The sequence below is a fragment of the Trachinotus anak genome, unplaced genomic scaffold, assembly GCF_046630095.1.
Source record: "Trachinotus anak isolate AG129_WGS33_773 ecotype Australia unplaced genomic scaffold, CSIRO_AGI_Tana_v1 ptg000019l, whole genome shotgun sequence".
In the NCBI taxonomy this organism is placed as follows: domain Eukaryota; kingdom Metazoa; phylum Chordata; class Actinopteri; order Carangiformes; family Carangidae; genus Trachinotus; species Trachinotus anak.
This window is the reverse complement of record NW_027273870.1, coordinates 29,123,331-29,143,770: the sequence shown is the minus strand read 5'-3', so window position 1 is coordinate 29,143,770 and position 20,440 is coordinate 29,123,331. Positions and strand designations below refer to the sequence as shown.

Below are 20,440 nucleotides of genomic sequence, written 5' to 3'. Positions count from 1 at the left end.
GGGGGGGGGGGGGGGGGGGGCTAGAGAGGCGTTCAAGGCCATGTGAAAATAAACTAACTCTGAGATGAAGTTTCATTCCTGAAAAGAAACTTAGAACAGTTGAGATATGTTTCCTAAATTATTGCATCAGTTAATGACTGAATTAATATTAGTCCGGGTTCAGGTTGAATGAAATACTATGATAGTTTCTGTGTGACTGTTGAGAGCCAATCACAACAGTCACAGCTGTGTCACCTCTGACCTCCTGATGCTGTACCCTACCAACAACAGGCTGCTGCCACATGCTGTCACAGCAGGTCTATCTTGAAGACACATCTGTTCTGAGAGCACCTCGTTTATCAAACACGTTCTGTGCACTTCCTCACCTGATCTGTTTGCATTTATTGAACAGATGTGCTTAGTGCTCACACCACGGCCTGCTGCTGCACTGAAGCTTTAGTGTTGTCCCTCATTTGTAAGTCGCTTTGAATAAGAGCATCTGCCAAATGACTACATGTAAATGGAATATACATGTGAATGCATGGGAGTGTGTGAAGGCCGGTGCAGAATCCATGGAGCTGCCTCATATTCTGCCCTGACACAAAAGGACAACAAGGCTAAAGACTGTCACCAAGTTAAACATGGTTCTTAAATGTTTTTTAGTGTTAAGATGCAGTGAGAACAAGCCTTCATTTGAGTGGCTCAGGTCTGCGGTCCTCCCCATCCCCACCAGACGTCACTGAACAGCAGGAACCAGCAGAGGGCCTCAATCCACCGAGGAGCTGCGGCCGGTTCCTCAAGCTGCTGTCACAGAGAGAACCTGTTCTCTTTTACACAGAGAGGGTGGGCACAGTTTTTCTCTGTTTACTAAACTTAGTATGAAGTTAATTGATAATTATAGCACTGTTTTTGAAAGCATCCTCACCTTCATTTGAATGCCTAAAACTTGAAAACTGTAGAGTATTTCATTCTGAAATCTGCATAATGATTACTTTTACTTTTGCTGCTTTAATACTTTTGTACTTTATAAGTTTTGAATGCAGGGCTTTTACTTCTAACACAGAACTTCTACACTAAACTACTTTTGATCAAGCAGAATCTGGATATATGAAGATATAAGTTTATAACATATATGAAATACCTGTAATAAAATTTCTATATTTACATATATAAAAATATCTATATGATGATTTATGATATGGTATAGCATACTGCAACCATATACGTTAACAATATATATTTAATTCATATAAGCAAGTTTCCTAAAACAACATAAAAATTCCATATGCTTATACATGTTTTTTTCTTATTAATTTCTTATTAATTTTAAATGTGTCCATCTCCCATTCTGGGAAAGTGGACTCAGACTATTGGAAACCACTATATATATATATATATATATATATATATATATATATATATTTATGTAACATATGTCTACGATATGAGCATAGATATATAAACATACTCTTTTGTATGGGTTACACCTACTGTACATATCAATATATGAAATATATTATATGAAATAAATATATGAAACTCCTCCCACCCTGGACACAAACTCTTTGAGACACTCCCCTCTGGCAGGAGGCTGCGGTCCTTCAGGACCAAAACCTCTCGCCACAAAAATAGCTTCTTCCCATCTGCTATTAGCCTCATCAACAAGGCTAGAGAGCCCCACTGTTGCTGATCAATTGCACCAATCACCAGAAAAAATTCCTTGTATGTGAAAACATACTTGGCAATAAAACTGATTCTGATTCTGATTCTGATAATTAATAATCAATAATAAGAAATTTCTAATAGGGTGCATACATGATTCTTTTACATGTACATATATTTTATAAATGGTAATTCAATATATATAAATATATTACATTCGTGCACCGGATCTGTCAGTTTTGAAATCCAAATACTACATTTCCTCGTTTTATTTTGAAAAGCTTGACGGAAGTGGGTTCGGCTTTAACCGAAGACTTTTTCCAGACGCAGACTCGTTGGAGTCAGAGACGAAGCGGAATCCCACCGAGTTTTGATTTGACTCAATCAACTACCGATAAAACTCATTGAAACTATCGATTATCGCCTATATAGCAGATTAACGTGTCTGTTCGGAAGCCGTGAGCACCGTCGGTAACTTGAACGGAGACGTACGGGAGATGAAACGGCTTCAGGACGAACAGTAACTTCGGTAAGTTTGTTGTTTTAAAAAGTATTTTCTGTATTTTCTCATAATTCATGTTCCCGACTTTAAAACGTGTTTGCCTCAATCCGGATTGAGCTAAATAAACGAGCGCTAGCGAACGGGTTAGCCGTTACCTCAGCGCCGAGCTGTAACGGACCGGGACTCACGTCAACGGTAACCGGCCGGTGAGTCGTTGTATTAACGGTACCTGATGGTTTCACGCTGTTATAATTCAACACTTACAATGTTTATAGGGAAAATAATCTATAATAATTTTCCTTCAAAACCCACTTTACCTACTTTAATGTTATGTGGTTTAACACAGTCTGTGATTATTATTATTAAGTTGAAGCTTATTTATGGTATTTCTTATCATTTTATTTGGCATGACATTATTAAAACACTTAGGTAAGTACTTCTGTAATGTGCCTATAGTGACTTAAATGTGTTTATTTCATGTTTTTCTTTGCTTCTTGAAGTGTCATTATAATACTCCTGTTCCCTGTAATACTTCTATATTTATTTCAAGTGTGTGTTGCAGAATTCAGAATTTTAACTTTGCTATTTAGTGACTAGAGAAAGTATAAATACTTTATATACAGTATGTAGTATATTAACCCAGAATACTCCTATAATGTAATGTTTCTGTGTTTCCTTCATGTGTGAAAAGGAATGAATCCTGAATTTTAAGTTTGCTATTTATCAAATAAAGAGTAATTATACAGCAGTTTCCCATTCAAGTGACTTGGAAAGTGGTGTCAGACTTTTGGACCCCTCTTTATGTATATTGTCCTAAACAGGACTCCAGCAGTGTTTGTGGATGACAGGCCGGTCTGTCCGGGTCTGTGTAGCCCAGCTGGCCTCTTTTGTTCTGGCCACACAAACTGATTAGCATGCACCATCCTACCAGAGCATCTGTCCCCGCAGACGCTGCTTTTGTTCCCCGTTCAAAACTTGAAATTTGGCTCTTTTTGTCCAACTGTCCGCTCATATTAAAAGCTTAGAGACGTGTCAGCCCCTTTCTCCACACGCAACTGCTGACCTAGAGCCTGGAGAAAGTTGAGAGTTTGTGTGGATTAAAGCAGAGGCTGAACAGAAGTGATGGTCACAGTGGAAGCTGTCAGCCATCTTTAAGACCAAGGGCTGGGCAATAAAATCAGTGTCACAATATTTATATGTGGTTTCCTGCACTTTTTCATAGTGGAGGTGGGTGTACTCTTAAAATAAACACACTTTTATGACATTTAACATTCACCCTCTGTGAAGCCATTATAAATAACGTTCCTATTGTTAAGGCTGTAACTCAGAAAAATTAGTCATGAGATAATATGTGTCAGGATTTCAGAGGCATGTCACCTGAGCATTTCTTGAGGGAACCTGGGTAATGACCAGTGCACAAAAACTCACATACAGTAATCAAACCGTTGTTAAAGTAAAGAAGTGTGTTTTACTGTTTGTTGTTGTGTGACATCAAATTATTCTTATATTCTTCTGATAACACACTGATATCACCTTGCTTTATTAAAACCTTTGCTGACAGGACATTGTATTCATAAAGGTCGCACATTTTACACTTTTCCGGTGTTACATTTGAAGTGTTGATCTCCATCAGAAGGTGTATTTGTGGTTTTAAGAACCAAAAACTTTAACATCTCCTCTCTCAGGCTTCTCTCTGGAGCTCTAGTCACAACAGGCCGGTGAGCCAATCAGAAGAGAGGATCTGAACGTCTCTCCTGATTTAATAAAAATAAAGCAGATTGAGCACTTTGACAGTATTATTATAGAACCCAGACCGGCTTCATAATCAAAAAACACATGGAAATCTCCCTTTATATTATATGGACCTTTAAGTTATTTAGGGACAACAATGTCCTGTTCTTTTAATGACCTAATATTTAGCAACAAATGGCAAAAATGCAAATGTGAAATTTCTAAAACCTAATTATAATGATTTACTATGATGTTGATCTCTGTTAAAATCCTCCAGCACAGCTTCATGTCTTTTCATTCAAAGACTGACGACTAACCAGCTGGCTGTTAATCTGGTTTTGTGCCCAAATTCTGATTCTGACTTGTCTGAAATAATCTATTTATCTTAATCTGCTCATTATTTAGTCATTAGTGTGCTTTTAAGCACCCTTTAACCCCCCTCACCCCTTTCACCCCCTTCACTCCCCCCTCTGTTATGGAGGCGGTGTGATGTGTTTGACAGGCTGCTCACTGACACTTTGCAGCCACAGATTCTTTATCTCTGTCTGTTCCCATGGTGAACTGGGTTAGGTGTATGTGAGTGTCTTGGCTGGGGGGGGTATTTCCTCTTCAGGGCTCATGTGAAAACACACCGGGCTTATGTGGCCCTGTTTTGGTGAGAACGGTCTGTGGTTGGTTGGCTGGTCTGTGAATCACTACCGGACTTAACAAAGTTCCTTAATGTGGCTGCAGTTGCTGAGTCTGGGGTGGGTCACTCTGATTTCTCTACCTTGTTGATTCTTTTATACTTTTATATTCCTTTTAATCCTGACAGGAGTTGTCAGCTTTACTTTACTGAGGTTCAGGAGGTTACCCATAACACCTTAAGCCCGTGGAGACGTTCATGTGTTTCTTCAGAGAAGCATAACAAAACCATGACTGAGCTGCATGTGATTTATTCAGTTAAATGATGTAAGCAAATAGACCCCTTGTTAACTTGTCAAACGTAGGTGTAATTAAACGTGCTAATATGTTCCCCACACAGACCTACATAGGTGAGTCTAATTATTTAGGCTGTGTGGGCCTGTGGTTTTGTTGCACCGGCTGTAGTTGGAAACTTGCACCGTCATCACTCATATGAGCACATGGAGCCCTGTGGCTCCACTCGCCCTCATATACAGTAATTAACAGTGTAGTTCTGCCCAAAATTAAGCCACAGGTCTGAGCAGCCAAAATAACTGGCAGGTCCATTAAAGCTGCTCAGAGGCAAACAGTACTGCAGGACTGGACTTCTTTATCAGGATGCTGTGTGAATTAGATGCAGGATGTATTTCAAAACACAGAGTCTGAAAAAGTAGTCCCAAAATTAAGTAACCCAACACCTGTCTTGACATGAAGTACCTGTGGTAGAGAGAGAGTTGTATTTTTCCACATCAGACCTGGGGCCTGTAAACTCAACACAGTCTGGCTCTCTTTGGTTTATCTGGCTTCACTGAGCCCAACATTGGCTGCCCTGTATAACCGCTGTCATAACGCTCGTTATCAGCTGAACACTGATGTGTTTATGTGAGAGGTGGAGTTGTTAATTACAGGTGACTTCTTCAGAACTATGATTGTGACAAACTGACAGGAAAATTTGGTTAAATCAACAGCAAGACTTGATTATAGCTGGAGGTGAAATGTAAGCAATATAATCGAATAACTAGTACAGAATTAAAATACAGCTATAAACAAGAACACAAGTTATTATGTCTGAAGTACTGAGTATTTGTTTATGTTCTTGACCCATGCTGAACAAACTAGTCTGAACATGATGCACATCAAAATGTTAAAGTAATATCAGACTGTTTCTGCTGCCAAAGCGGAGAGGAAAAGTAGTTCATGTCTGACATAAATGTTCATTTATATTCCTGGGAAATATTTACCAGTGTGTAGGTAATTGTAAATAAAATACATCAGAGGTGTTAGTTTTATTTCCAGTTTACAGAATCTCTTTCCAGACACACAGTCTCTTCATGTTATTCCGAGCTGCAGTGATGAAGAAGACTGTAAAAGCATTGACACTGGAAAACTTTTCAATTAAAATGCAGCTTTAAAAAGCACGATCATATTTTGTGTCATAAACTATCCCAGCTCTGTTTTAAAACCAGAGACGCCACATGGAAAGACTGGAACAAAAAAAACAAAAAAAAAAACTATTGCTCTTCATTAGTTGTCACTTTATTGTGAATTCTTTATTTTCATCCTGTAGTCAGGCTGCTGACAGGTCTGATCTGGTCCTCCGAAGTTCACCTGCTCCGGAGCAGGTTAGCCGTGCATTATCTGTTACCATGATAATATACCCCAGTTACTATGGTGATATACCCCAGTTACTATGATGATTTACCACAGTTACCATGGTTAAAAGTGAGCCAGCTTCGTGATGCAGGAAATCCTGAGTTAAGCCCAAACACAGCACTGATCTGGCCTTGTGGTGCAGGTGATGTTACTGAGACCGGCCTTGTTCAATAATTCAGAAGTTGAAATTCACCACCACTCCACATCTGTCAGATGAACTGTCCCCGAGCCCTGAAACAAACCAGGGACGCTTTTCATTTGAAATCTTGTATTTAGGCTTCAAACATCATAAAGTGGTGTCATTAGTAAAGAACCAGGGTGACGCTAACATCCAGAATCATATCGCGAACATCGCCCAGTCAGGGGTTAATAATCTGCAGTTAGCTCTTACTTTTACAGCCAACATTGCCCTGCTCAGATTTGATATTAAGTCCGGATCCTTTTGAAAAAGTGGATTTAGAACTGGATTCAGATTCGATGAAATACTATCAAACCCAATCTCTGAATATGACAATAGAAAGAGAAGAAGAAAACCAACAGTAAGAGCAGAAACAGTGTAGATGACAGTAAAAGAATTGTAAAATATAAAAAACATCACTAATATGACAAGACAAACATTGTTCTTCTGCTGACTGATGTTGAGACAGACTGTAGTCAAAACTAGGTTGTGGAATGACCCTCATCTCCATGGAGCTTTGTGCTGTTCAGGCTGATTAGAGACCATAAGATCTGAGTCACAAGTGAGGGATAAAATCAGCCGCGACGTGTGATTCACCTCCATGTCAGACCCGGCGAGCCGCTGCATCTCCGTCACGCGAGGCAAGAGATGCACAACAGCGCGGTTGTTTCAGAGGAGTGAAGTCACTTTAGAAGTCATCCTCCTAATCTGGTGTCTGGTTACAGGCAGTGAATGGGTCTCTGTCCGCCTGCACTTCACTGCCTGTATTCATGGTCTTTGAAATAAGCTCCGGTCTTGATGGAGCAGGGAGACTGGTTGGGGGTTATCTCTTTTCATCATACATGTAACTATAAATATCTTGAACTTCAACCCACTGAAACCACCAGATCTTCCCGTTAACATGTCCATGAGGTCTGCAGGGTTTCCCCAAGGAAATTGGTTTTCAGAGGTCGATCTGAACGACATCAGTTAACCTGCCACTTATTTTCACACAGAAAACGTGATGTGATGCCCTGCTAATGTTAATGTTGGCTATGTAGCAATAGCAAAAGTTAAAATAGTTCCCTTCACAAGAGTAGAACCAAACACATGAAATAAACATACGGTACATAAGATGAACGTCTCCACAGGCTGCATGTGGTGGTCTGAGTGGAGCCTTACACACAGGTGACGAATTAGTCTTTAAAATCTTGGTTTTTCTAATCCAAAGATATTCAGTTTACTGTAAGATAAGATGAAGGAAGTTTTTCTGCTTTAAAAATGATGAAAAGTTGTTGGCAGTCAATTTCCTGTCGATGAATTAATTGATTAATTAATTAAGGACATTTTATGTCCAAAAGATCAAACATCATAAAAGCAGTGTCCCAGTCCAGGGGCTGTATCCCTCAGAGGACACGGTCTATGTAGGCGTCACAGCCCGTGAAGGCTGAGCCGGAACGAGATGGTCTGGTCTACGGAGGATTTTTCCCTTCGCGTCACCGGCTGTTCCCGCCCTTACCGTTGTGTCGCCAGTCGCAGTTCCTATTGCCTAGCAACCTTTTTTTCACCAAAACTTGAGGCTTTAAGGCTTGGTTGTAACAGTTTTACCATAAGCTGTTGAACTGAGCTGAAAATTAATACTAACATTTAGCGACGCGCAATGAATCTTGGGATAGATTTGGGCCACAAAGGTTCCACCTGTTGGAGCCACATTTTTCGGCTACACTTGAAGGAGCCTTTGAAATGGGACAGCCGTTCTGTGAAAACACCTCTGCCCATTATTCAACACTAACTCAGAAAGAGGAGATTGTGATCATGTTTCCTGCAACTTGACTGTTTGGTGGAGGCGTGCAACCTAATTAATGATATTAATGATGTTATTAGTAAGTGCTGTTCTACGCGGGGAATACCTGACAGAAGTGAGATACGGATGTCAGTAAAGTGATGCACCCAGCAGGTTTCCAGTGCAGTCTCTCAGACTGTGGTGGTATTTACTGTGAAACGTATTAAAGGACATGATTCTGTCTGATAGTAAAAAGCTCTTTTAACTTGATGAACCTGCAGAAACTGTGAAGTCAGATAGTTGCTGCTTTAGTCCCTGCTCTGATGTTTTTCATGTGGAAACACAGTGTTATGATTATCACCATCATCATCTCTTCATTGTTAAGCTGCTATATGCCACATCCTAATGCGTCTGATATTTTCTTGTCCTGTTTTCTGCTGTGATCTCAGTAGCTTGTGCTGTTTTTGTTTCCTGCAACTCAGCTCAGTTATGATTTTATCTTGAGTGTTTGCTGAAACGAGGAAACCTGCTGTAAACCTGCTTTACAGTCAATCTTGTACCAAAGTGTTTGAAACCTTATCCACTATTTATCATGTTTAATAACATGAAGCAAGCTGAACTCTTTCTCTCCATCTGATTACAGACTGATTTTGGTTGATGTCCAGTGATCTGAAGCTTTTCTTTGGCTAATTAGTAAAACAACTGGTGTGTGTTTGACCATGTAACCTGTGTAGTTTGGACGTGAGGAACTGTTTTAATATGAATTTAATTGTCACAGAGGAATATTCTGATATAGCCTTGAAAATATAAATGTAACTTTACTACACTATAGTTCATCAACATGGCCTGGATTAAAACTCAGGGATTAGCTAAATATGAAGCTCATCTGTTTCATCAGTTGGGAAAATTTATGTTTTGTGTTTAATTTTCAAGAATCACAGTCATGGAAATCAAAACCAGAACATAGAAGATATTTCTTACCGTGATGTAACAGCTTGGGAAGGTGTTTCACACCTGAGATTGATGCAAATTTCCACACAGCTCATATATTTTCACAGAAAGTGAAGAAATGTTAGTGGACGCTAATGAAACCTGGTGGAAGCTTTTAATTAAAGCAAACGGGTGGATGTTGAAATATGATCTGCTCTGAAATCTGTCCAATTCAAATGTGTCTCTCACCTTGACAAAAATTTTAAATTTGAACAAAGACACTTTGTGAAGAAGATGTTGAAAAACCGGAGCTGAAGTAAATCTGTAAGGTGATGTTAGGAAAGTGCTCCTGAGGAAACTGGAGCAGGAGCCCGGCTCTCTGTTGGTTTTTACAGCACCTGGAGTTTGTCTGCAGCCAGAAACCACCTTAAATTCTCACTTATCAATCTCACACTTCTGTAGAGGAGACGAGGGTTCCCCTTCACTGCAGAGTGAGTTGAAAAGCTTTGACTGATTGACCTCTCCACGTACAGAGGTCACATGTCCTGTTGTGTACAAACAGATCTGTGTCTCTTTGAGTCAGGGTGTCTTGGTCCTATGTAAAGGGGAAGGGCTGGGGGTGTTTGTGGCCTTTAGAATCTGTCCATGGTTGTTGGTTGTTTGGATTTTATTTTATATTAGAATATTTCAAGTTGTTTTGTTTGGCAGATACAGTTTATTACGCATTATTACTCATTCCCCAGTTGTGCCCCAACCTGCCCCCTTTTCAGAGGTTTCTGATCACAGCCCCAATCAAGCAGCAAAACAAAGACAGTAAAAACAACATTTTCATTTTCTGTTTTTCGGTCTGTCTTACAGCCAGCTGCAGTCATTTACACAGAAATACTCTCTTCTCTGTTTCCTGTGGTGCAGGTGTGCTGCACACCTGTCAGGCAGCTGTGACAGGTGTTCTCTTGACTTGGTTTTTGTTTGGATGTTTGGCAGAGTCGAGATTCTGTCCGGGTTTGGTGGTAGGTGTACGACTAATCTTCATCAGCTCGCGAGAACCTTTAGAGACCTGTTCTAGCGAGAGTGGACTTGGAAAGACCAGAATATAATGTGATGGTGTGACTTGTGTCTGTCGACCCAAACTGTCTCCAGCTGCTGGAGGATCACGTGCAATGAGTCTTTTCAACAAACTCTACAAAACCCCGAACAGACCTGAATGAATGAGCCTCATCAGAGCAGAGTAACTTGCAGGTTTGTGATGATGCTGCGTCCTCTCCAGCCTTTTGACATCAGAGCCGAGCTCCTGAATGAATGCGCCGCTTGTTTTTTTTTCTCGTGGTACAAAGGATTATAACATCAGTCCCAGCGTGCTGCTAAGTGAGTCACCCCGTCACAGACGCAAATGACCCTGTTTTACACCTAACAACCCCGCTCAGTGTACTTGGGTGAATACATATATTGTCTGCCACTGTTGCTGCAGGCTCCCAGCACAAAGACAGTGTGGGCGTATTGTAGTAATGTGTGTTGTTGTATTGAAGCCTGTGTGTGTCTGTGTTTGTATGAATGTCTGAATTTCAAATGAAATATTCAAAGTGATGTTGTCTGTGACGGCGTGTTTGCCTGAAAGTAAAACTTATGAAACATATTCACGCATATTTATCATTTTCAGCAAGTTTGTATGTGAAGTTATTGACCTTGTTCTGGTTGTGTCTGCAGGTGATGTGTTGTATACCTGCGCTGATGGAGACGCTCTGAGGGCGACAGCGGGACAGTCCTCACCTTTCCTCCCTCAGAAGGCCGCACAGATGTTTTCACTCGGACAGGAGAACATCTCCACCTCCCCCGCCTCCACCAAAGGACCAGTCAAATATGGAGAGCTCATTGTGCTGGGGTAAGATGTCCACATCTGGGGCAAAAACCTCTTTGGCTTAGTTCAGACCTGGTATCAACATCTGTCTCAGGTGATGCGATCACAAGTGGACAGTTCAGGTGTGAGAGTTTTGGTAGTCGGCACCACTTCCATTGAAATTCCACGATTCTCGAAACCAAATTACCTAACACACATGCACATGTGCACACACACACACACACACACACACACACACACACCTCCATACAGTCAGTGCACAGCAGGTAAAGATGACTAACATGGTGACAGACCCACAGCGTGAACTGATTCATTTAAAGGCAGCGTTATATTTGAACAGACTGAACAGTGATGACTGCAGCTGCTGATGTAGCACCCAGCTCACAGCATCAGCTGTCGACACATTAGCCTAAACGAGCTAACGTTAGCTTAAACAAGCTAACGTTAGCCTTTGTGAGTGCTGTGTGGAGCGCAGCTGCAACGGATGTCAGCCGTCACAGTTCACACACAGTAACAGTAACATGAACGTGACATGTTGTTAGTATAAAGTGAAGGAGTGAGCCTCGCTCAGCCTGATCTGATGTCTGTGAGCTGCTCAGATCAGCCTGAGCTGTTTACATACTTGTTGTCTGGTGTTATTGTTTACTGTGCCTGCCTCTTCTTTATACCAGCTCTGAAGTGGAGCTTCTCAGGACCAAACTACTGGTTTTTCTTGTTTTAGCCCCTTGAACACTTCACATAACTGCCAACCATCGTCCAAAGAATCCCCTCAGATTTTAGATCCATTTTGCAGTTGGAATGAGATAATTTCACAACACTGTGAAAATCCACTTGCACAGACCTTTCTACCTGCTGTAGTTAAGTAATCCACCACAGTGAGAACTTAATCTGCTTCGTCGTTTCATGAGGAAACTTGTGTGGTAATTCAGTTGTGAGCAAGACCTGTGTTGAAACTAATCTTGGTGCTCTCAGGGACTGTTACAATAATCAAGAATCAGCTTGCGAAAGCATTGCATTTATGACTTCTGTTGCCCCAGTGCCAAGCCCAGAAGACACAGACAAACCAAACATGGACAACAAACAACGGGGGTTTGGTCATTTCTTGGATGCAAGAAGGTTTTAGACTGTTGAATGGCAGATGTTAGTTGCATGAATGCACCAGCAGAGACAGCTTTTACATCGGTCTCTGCTCATCAATGCATAACTACATGATGATAACACAGCTTTGAATGAATAAAGCAACAAAGGGATAACTGATGTCTCACCAAGCTGATGTACAGAGCCAGTCCAGACTGAGTTGAGCTGCACTTCCAGTTTGTTTCTTCTGCTACTGTTTGCATTGCTGAAGTAAAACATGTTATTTAACATGTTACTTTCCAGAAGCTGCACAAATTTCGGACCAGACATTTGATTCCAGATTTCAGTACTTGACAGTTGATGATGCTAGGAACTGTGGACACATTGTGGTTGACATCAAACAAGTTTTGAGGGTGGAGTGCAGTGTGGTCTGAAGATTTGATTTGATTTGATTTGATTTGATCTGATTTGATTCGATAAGCCTTTGAACTGATCATCTTGGTTTTTACGAGATGTTTAGATAAGAATTTATGCACCGTTAAGTTTGTCTGCATGACTAAGATAAAACAAATCCCTTCAACTGAGCGTTTTAATGTACATATTGAAATCCAGTCCAGTAGTTAAGTTGGCCAGCAGCAAAACTGAGCCTACATCCAGTGTGTTGAGAAAGTGAACCACAGTAACGACAGCAGCTGACTGAAGGCCATTCTCTGTGGACACAAGAGAGAGCCTGTGGTTCAGGGAGGTCGGGGGACGTCAGGAAAGCTGTGGCCGCTGTGGCTTCAGACCTTTTGTTTGCTTTTGTATTATAGTGGCCACATGTGGATTTAAACAGTCTGGGAGAGTCTGCAACCGACAATTTCACTGGTCATAAGGTTTAATTTTAAAGAGCCATGTAGTTAGTGAAAACAGAGGTTGTGTTCTGTGTCGTACAGTGGAGCCACAGTGGAGGTGGGGTGGTCTGAGTTTGTCTAAGGAAGGAGGCGGACGTTACTTTATCTGAAACGCAGGAAGTTTGCATTATCCAGTGGAAGAATGGCTCGACTCTCAACTGAACTGCAGTGTTTATTTGACCTGTGGCTGGCAGCAGTCTGGCTCTGAAGATAACCCCCAGCTAACTGAGTTTTCATTAACACTCCCTGGGTTTTCTTTTCACACGCTGCTCAGCTCAGAATGAGAATATTGCTCTTCGTGGTGTCTTGCAAATAAATGCAGTTCAGTTGAAGCTGAATTTAAAAGGCGTCCTGATGGCTGGATAAACTGAAAACCACATAACCACAGCTTCCTGCTTTTGATTCTAACTCAAACAGTTGTTTCTCGTCAGCCTTTTCTGTCCCACAAAGTTTCCTGTTAAAGAAACGTGGATTTTACACATATTCGCCTTCTCACCTTCCGTACAGAGATCAGTTCTGATTGTGTTAAGGCTTAGCATAGAGACTGGAGGCAGATGAATTATATCTTGTTTCCTGAACATGTGTAGAAATTGAAATCAAAACCCAGCTGGCTGACTCTCGGTGGATCAGAACAAGCTTCTTACTGGCTGCAAAGATACAGAATAATGTTTTGTTGAGATGTATTTTTTCAACTTAAGATAGAGCCAGGCTCGTGATACATATGAGAGGTGTGGACTTTAACACCAGTGATTCATGGGATGACTAGAAATTCCCCCCAAACTTAAACCCCCTCCAGTCTAAAGGTAGATGTCCATGTGTTTGTGATTATAAAGCAGGTCTAGGTTCTATATTAATACTGTGAAAGTATCAAAGCCTCAGTCCACAGAAAAAATGCACACAGCCTGTATTCAGAAACTGAGCCTTAAAACCAGCCGTCAGGACTTCTTGAACTTTGTGATATCACAATGAAGCATTCACCACTCTCAGCCACTCAGAAGAGAGGCTCAGATCCTCTCTTCTGATTGGTTGACTGACCTGTTGTTACTAGAGCTCCAGAGCAGACCAGCTGACAAACACCTCATGATTCAAGAACTCAACTAAAAAAGGAAAGCAACGTGTAATTAATGTCATTGTGTGACAGGATTAACACAACAACACACGATCATTTCACTTTAACATTTGTATTTATGACTTTATAATATTTAAAGAGCATTTATTTCTGTAAATTGAACTGTTGAATACATTGAGTCACGTAATGACTTGTTTAGGAAGCAAAGCACAAAGTCTTGCACTTGACTGAGGACCTGTTGGTCTTGACTTGTGACTTCATGGCCAAGACGTGAGACTTCCTTGTGATTTGCAAAAACAATGACTTTGTCCCACCTCTGGGAGTTTTTAAGTGGAGGGAGCATAACTCTAAATCTAGTTGACTGTGTTGAGAAACTCCACCACGGTAAATAAAGCAGCTGACTTCCTGACTGAGGCCACAAGACACAAGAGAGAGGAAAACAGAAGCTGCCGTGGTTTCTGACCTTTTGTTTGCTTCACATTATTGTCTCCAGAAGTGAAATGAAGTCGTCTGGGACCTCAGACTGTGTCAGATCCCTTCAGCACTGAGACGCCACATCAGCACTGGGCCGTAGGGTTGAGCAGCAGGTTCAATCTATGGCTGATGCACTTTTAGGAAGATTAATAACCTTTATATTTCTGCCTCTTCAGCACTTAAGGTTTGAAATGTCACATACATCATCAACATTTGAGGTCACGTTTGTGCATCATCGTGCGATGGAACCTTGAAGGTCACATATTTCATACTTTTCCTGCAGTGGCTGCTTTGTTGTGACATCACAAAGTTCCAGAAGTCCTGACGGCTGGTTTTAAGGCTCAGTTTCTGAATACAGGCTGTGTGCATTTCTCTGTGGACTGAGGCTTTGATACTTTCACAGTATTAATATAGAACCTAGACCTGCTTTATAATCACAAACACATGGAGCTCTGCCTTTAGACTGGATGGGACCTAAACATGGAGCCTCGTTTACTGCCTGATGTCCTACACAATAAAAATGACATCACATGAGTTTACAGTTATAAGACATTTCTTGTTGTGTGTTCAGGTGTAACGGCTCTCTGCCCAATGGCGACAAGGGGAGGAGGAAAAGTCGCTTTGCTCTGTGCCGCAGAAACAAAGCTAACGGGGTGAAACCCAGCACTGTCCACACGTCCTGCACTCCTCAGGCCGCCAAGGTGAGACATCGACACGGGTAAAAGTGACTCATTTTACTAAAAACTCTTACTTACTGTAGATTATACCCTGGCATGTGACAATATAAATATACATTATAAAAAAACAGCCGAAACATAATATGATTATGATATTATAATGGACTGGACTGGACTGTATCAAGCCTACAATCAAAATAGTTGGTGATTCATTTTTTGTTGATTGACTAATCAATTAGACTCTTGATTGAAATGGAAAATAAAATCTGATGCCAGTTTAGAAGAAGTTGTGTTTTTTACAGTTGAGACATGGTGTAGCAGTGCGTCTCTCCTGTGTTCGAACAGGCCATCAGCAACAAGGAGCAGCACAGTATATCATACACTCTGTCCCGGGCGCAGACGGTGGTGGTGGAGTACACCCACGACAGCAACACTGACATGTTCCAGGTCTGTATCACCTGACTGTGGCACATCAGACACAGGTTTTATATTCATGTGTTTGCATCAACACACAGGGATAAGACAACTACCTGAAAGTACAGCTGATGTTTCAGTCTGCGTCTACCTCAACACTTTATGAGAAGAATTATTCACAAATTACTAAAGAAAAACATCAAGAAATGTCACTTTCTCATATTTACAAAATAAAAAACAAATAGAATTTGTTGTTTTGTTTGCTTGTCTTTAACCAGCATACATTGTATTATTTATGCAACGAGGTTTGGCCCCTGGTATATAATAAAAATAATAATAAGAAGAAGAAGACTATATTTGTATAGCACTTGTCAATAGCAGTCAAATATAAAACATCCAGACAAATCAAAGTAAATTATAAGTGAAATTAAACAGATCACACAATAAAAGCTTTTTTATAAAAATGTATTTTCTGGCAGTTCACTCCAAAGTTTATGGGCCCTGACAGCAAAGGCCCCGGCTCCTCTGGATTTCAGCGTAGACCTTGGGCAGCAGTGAACAACCTGAGGGGCTCAGACTGTGTCCTGGCTCATGGGGGATAAAAGCTCAGAAATCATTCAAAGAATTTTAAAATCACTGCTAAAGTAAACAGGCAGCCTGTGTAGAGATGCTGGGACCAGGGTGATGTGAACATTTTCTGGACTGAGTCTGGAGCCGAGCTGCAGCAGGTGGCAGATGTTCAGAGACTCATGGGGTCAAGGTGGGAGGAAGTTTCTCGGGATCTGTGGCTGAAATAAAAGACTTCACCTTGGATTTATGACTGTACAACTTTCTTCAATATAGTGAGCTTACAGGGCTCAGCTCGTAGTCTTCATTCAGCACATTTTAGTTCAGTCTGAAGAGAAATTACAACTGTAAGACTGAACAAATGCATGAATAAATAAACTGTAAATAAGAAGCAGTGAAGCACAGCAGCAGACAACGTGACATCAGAGTGACTTTCACTGACTTTCAGTGGTTCTACTGATTCCAGGATTTCCAGGATCTTCTCTCCTCTGTTGTTACACAGTTCAGACTCAGTGGTTCATAAAGGTCACGTCATCAGCTGACGGCCACAGGGTCACATTGTACACTAGTCTGAGGACGTAGATACACACAAATACATAAACATAAAACTAACACTGTGTGTGTGTGTAATTACAGATCGGGCGCTCTACAGAGAATCCCATTGACTTTGTGGTGACAGACATGGTTCCTGGTGGTCAGGGTCCTCCAGACAGTCAGACGCTTCAGAGCACAATTTCTCGCTTCGCCTGCCGCATCATCTGCCAAAGAAACCCGCCCTACTCTGCTCGGATCTATGCGGCGGGCTTCGACTCCTCCAAGAACATCTTCCTCGGGGTAGGTGGACCTGACCGCTGCTGTTTCTGTGTGACTTCAAAGACGCTGTTCTTCGTTGTGGAGAAACGTGATGTTTTTTACGTCTTCACAGGAGAAGGCAGCCAAATGGAGGACGCAAGACGGCCAGATGGACGCACTGACCACCAACGGCGTTCTGGTGATGCACCCGCGCCACGGCTTCAGCCAGGACTCCAAACCCGGCCTGTGGAGGGAAATCTCGGTCTGCGGCAACGTCTTCATGCTGCGGGAGACCAGATCAGCTCAGCAGAGAGGCAAGATGGTGGGTGACCAACACACTGAACATGAACATCCACGAGCAGCAGAAACAGAGAACACATCAGAGCTGATGAGCCGCTGTTCCTTCTGGGGTTTCATTTTAATTCACTGCTACTGATGTTTATGCTCAATTTAAAGCTCCATCCAGTCTAAAGGTAGATGTCCATGTGTTTGTGATTATAAAGCAGGTCTAGGTTCTATATTAATACTGTGAAAGTATCAAAGCCTCAGTCCACAGAGAAATGCACACAGCCTGTATTCAGAAACTGAGCCTTAAAACCAGCCGCCAGGACTTCTGGAACTTTGTGATGTCACAACAAGGCAGTCATTGAAGAGAGGCTCAGATCCTCTCTTCTGATTGGCTGACTGACCTGTTGTTACTAGAGCTCCAGAGAGAAGCCTGAGAGAGGAGATGTAAAACTACACTGAGATGGTTTCTGGTTCTTAAAACCACAAATATATCTCCTGATGGAGATCAACACTTCAGATAAAATAAAATATGGAGCTTTAACTGACTCAACTCTCACAGAGAACTGAGTGTGAATCCTTGTTTTATTTATTTGGTGTTTATTTGGTTGTTGTGTTAAATCACTTCACCTCATTCAAAATCACATAAAAATGAGAGATGCACAGATCCAACACACTTTTGTTTTTTAGAGAGTGGGATCACAGTTGAACAGCATCAACAGACACACTGAGTCTGTGTTTGAGTGTTGGCGTCACAGGATAAAGGTCACTGGTAAAACTCAAACCCTTCAACACATTTGCTCGTGCAGCTTCCTGCAGATGGTAAATGAGCAGTTAAATGTGATCAGAGCAGATCTCCTCTTCTGTATGAAGAAAATTATATATAATTAAAAAAATTGTACGTGTTTAACTTTAAAAACAAGAAGACTTCAAATTCTAATAAAAATGTTGTATCAGAAGTTTGTTGGATGGAACAGCTGGAACAGGAAGTGACATCATGCTCTGACCTGCTAAATGTTCTCAAAATAGAAATGACCTTAAAAAGTGCATGACGTGATGTCATATGATTGATCTTCGTTCTTTTACCATCTCCTCTTCAGGTGACCTCCGAGTCTAACGAGCTGGTGGACGGCTCGCTCATCGACCTGTGCGGCGCCACCCTGCTGTGGCGGACCGCTGAGGGCCTGGCACACACTCCCACCGTCAAACACCTGGAGGCGCTGCGGCAGGAGCTGAATGCCGGGCGGCCGCAGTGTCCCGTGGGCTTCAACACGCTGGCCTTCCCCAGCCTGCGCCGCAAAGATGTCCTGGACGAGAAGCAGCCCTGGGCGTACATGCGCTGTGGCCACGTGCACGGCTACCACGGCTGGGGGGGCCGCCGCGACCCCGAGGTGGAGGCCGAATGTCCGGAGAGAGAGTGCCCAATGTGCCGGGCACGGGGCCCCTACGTGCCGCTGTGGTTGGGCTGCGAGGCGGCCTTCTATGTAGACGCGGAGCCCCCCACCCACGCCTTTGCGCCCTGCGGTCACGTCTGCTCAGAGAAGACGACGGCGTACTGGAGTCAGATCCTGCTGCCGCACGGCACGCACGCCTTCCACGCCGCCTGCCCGTTCTGCATTGAGCCGCTGAGTGGAGACGCCGGCTGCGTCAGACTCATCTTCCAAAGCCCGCTGGACTAGAAACCACTGAAGCCTTAACCGACAGATGTCTGGACACAACGATATGTTTCTAGTTTGGGATTTTTCATAACTTAATTTTGATAATGAAATTAATTTAACTTAATTTAGACATTTATTGGGATGATTCCTGCTCTGTTTTTGAACATCATGTATGATTCAGGCTGCGTCGCCTCAGAGAAACTGCCTGGATAAACTGTGATGACGTTTGATTTGCCTCACTCTCTTATTTATTCTTTTACCTCTTGAGTAACATCTTTTTTTATGTGAACTGGTGCAGAACTGAACAGCAGCTGATCACTGTCTCAGCCCCGCGTCAAGTGGAGTGCTCGTGTCCCAGTTCGTTGATTTGGAAGCTGTTTCCGTATTTGATCTTCTCTGAAATCAAGTGACCTTCCTCAGTTATGTTGTTGCCTCTCTGAAGATGGAATTATTGTTTTGTAATAATCTTAATACAAGCTTTATATCATAACAGAGCTATACCTGGGAAACTTCAGAGGTTGCTGTCCTGTGACTTGAAACATCTAGAAAGAATATTTGTAATGTTTTTGTTTTTTTTTCCAACAAAATAAAAGTATACTACAGACATGAGTGACCATTATCTGGTAGTAACGTGAGGAATAAACACTGTTTTAGTAGATGATGGATGGACTCCAAAGTGCTCTTAAAGGAATACTTCACCCCAACATGAAAATTCAAATATACACATAAAAATATGTTAATCAATGCTAAGACTAAGTAGACATTTGAACAGGTCCAGACCAGATTACTGTGTAGTTATGGAGATTTATACCGATGATGATACTGGTGACTTGATGACTTTTCCTCTAGCGCCACCATGAGGCCAAACCTCCCACTTAATGATAAGTAATACAGAAATTTACCTGGCAGCTTTCTTCAAATTTCCCTGATCACATTCTGCTCTCAAGAGGATGAACTGGTCAGAGATCAAAGACCCTATAACCCGTGTGAGTAGCTTTCACTGACTATCCTTCAGTCCAACCTCATCTGCTCTCAGCGGCTCTGGATGCATCAGAGAAAACCTGCAGGAGGGTAAATGAAGAAGTGAAAAACAGAAATAACAGCTGATGGTGAGTTCACTGACCCACACTGACTCATTTCAAATACTGAAAGTCTGCTTTTTCACCATTCCTGTGTTTTTGTTTCCCTGAGAGCTGTGCAGTCACAGCTGCAAATAATAAAAGCACACTGCTGATATTCGGATCTGACTCTGTTAATGTGGATTTAAAGCTGTTTAAAGAGAGGCCATGAGTCACTTCTTGTGTCTGTTAAACACAATCAAAAACATTATTTTACCTGCAGTTTGACAAAATAATTTCAACTCAGTGTTAGAGTCTTCCAAGCTGTGGCAACACAGTTTGACATATACTGTTATAAAATATTTGGATTTTACTTAATTGGGACCTCATCGGAAAACAACAACACATGAACAGGTCATTTTCACATATTTCTTACTGTGTTTGCAAGTTGATGCCACAGCAGAAAGATTTTCTTCAGATTTTTATTGTCCTGCAGGAGGAAATTCCTTCACTGTGGTAACATAAAAACATAAACACAATCTGACAATTTAAAATATGAAA

At 41.8% G+C, this 20,440-nt stretch overlaps 1 protein-coding gene across 2 annotated transcripts; it reads left to right on the top strand.

The window, feature by feature from the left end:
* The first annotated feature begins 1,917 nt into the window (after positions 1–1,917).
* LOC139636633 (E3 ubiquitin-protein ligase pellino homolog 1-like) lies at positions 1,918–19,458 on the top strand. 2 transcript variants are annotated; one of them, XM_071504862.1, is made up of 7 exons: positions 1,918–2,170; positions 10,765–10,939; positions 15,000–15,129; positions 15,451–15,552; positions 16,723–16,920; positions 17,012–17,200; positions 18,264–19,456. In XM_071504862.1, exons 2-7 carry the CDS (start codon positions 10,854–10,856, stop codon positions 18,840–18,842), a joined length of 1,284 nt encoding a protein of 427 aa, XP_071360963.1. In that variant the 5' UTR covers positions 1,918–2,170; positions 10,765–10,853; the 3' UTR covers positions 18,843–19,456. The 2 variants fall into 2 exon arrangements, with proteins under 2 accessions (XP_071360963.1, XP_071360964.1); XM_071504863.1 differs by lacking the exon at positions 1,918–2,170 and having other exon boundaries at positions 10,770–10,939; positions 18,264–19,458.
* The last annotated feature ends 982 nt before the right edge of the window (positions 19,459–20,440 follow it).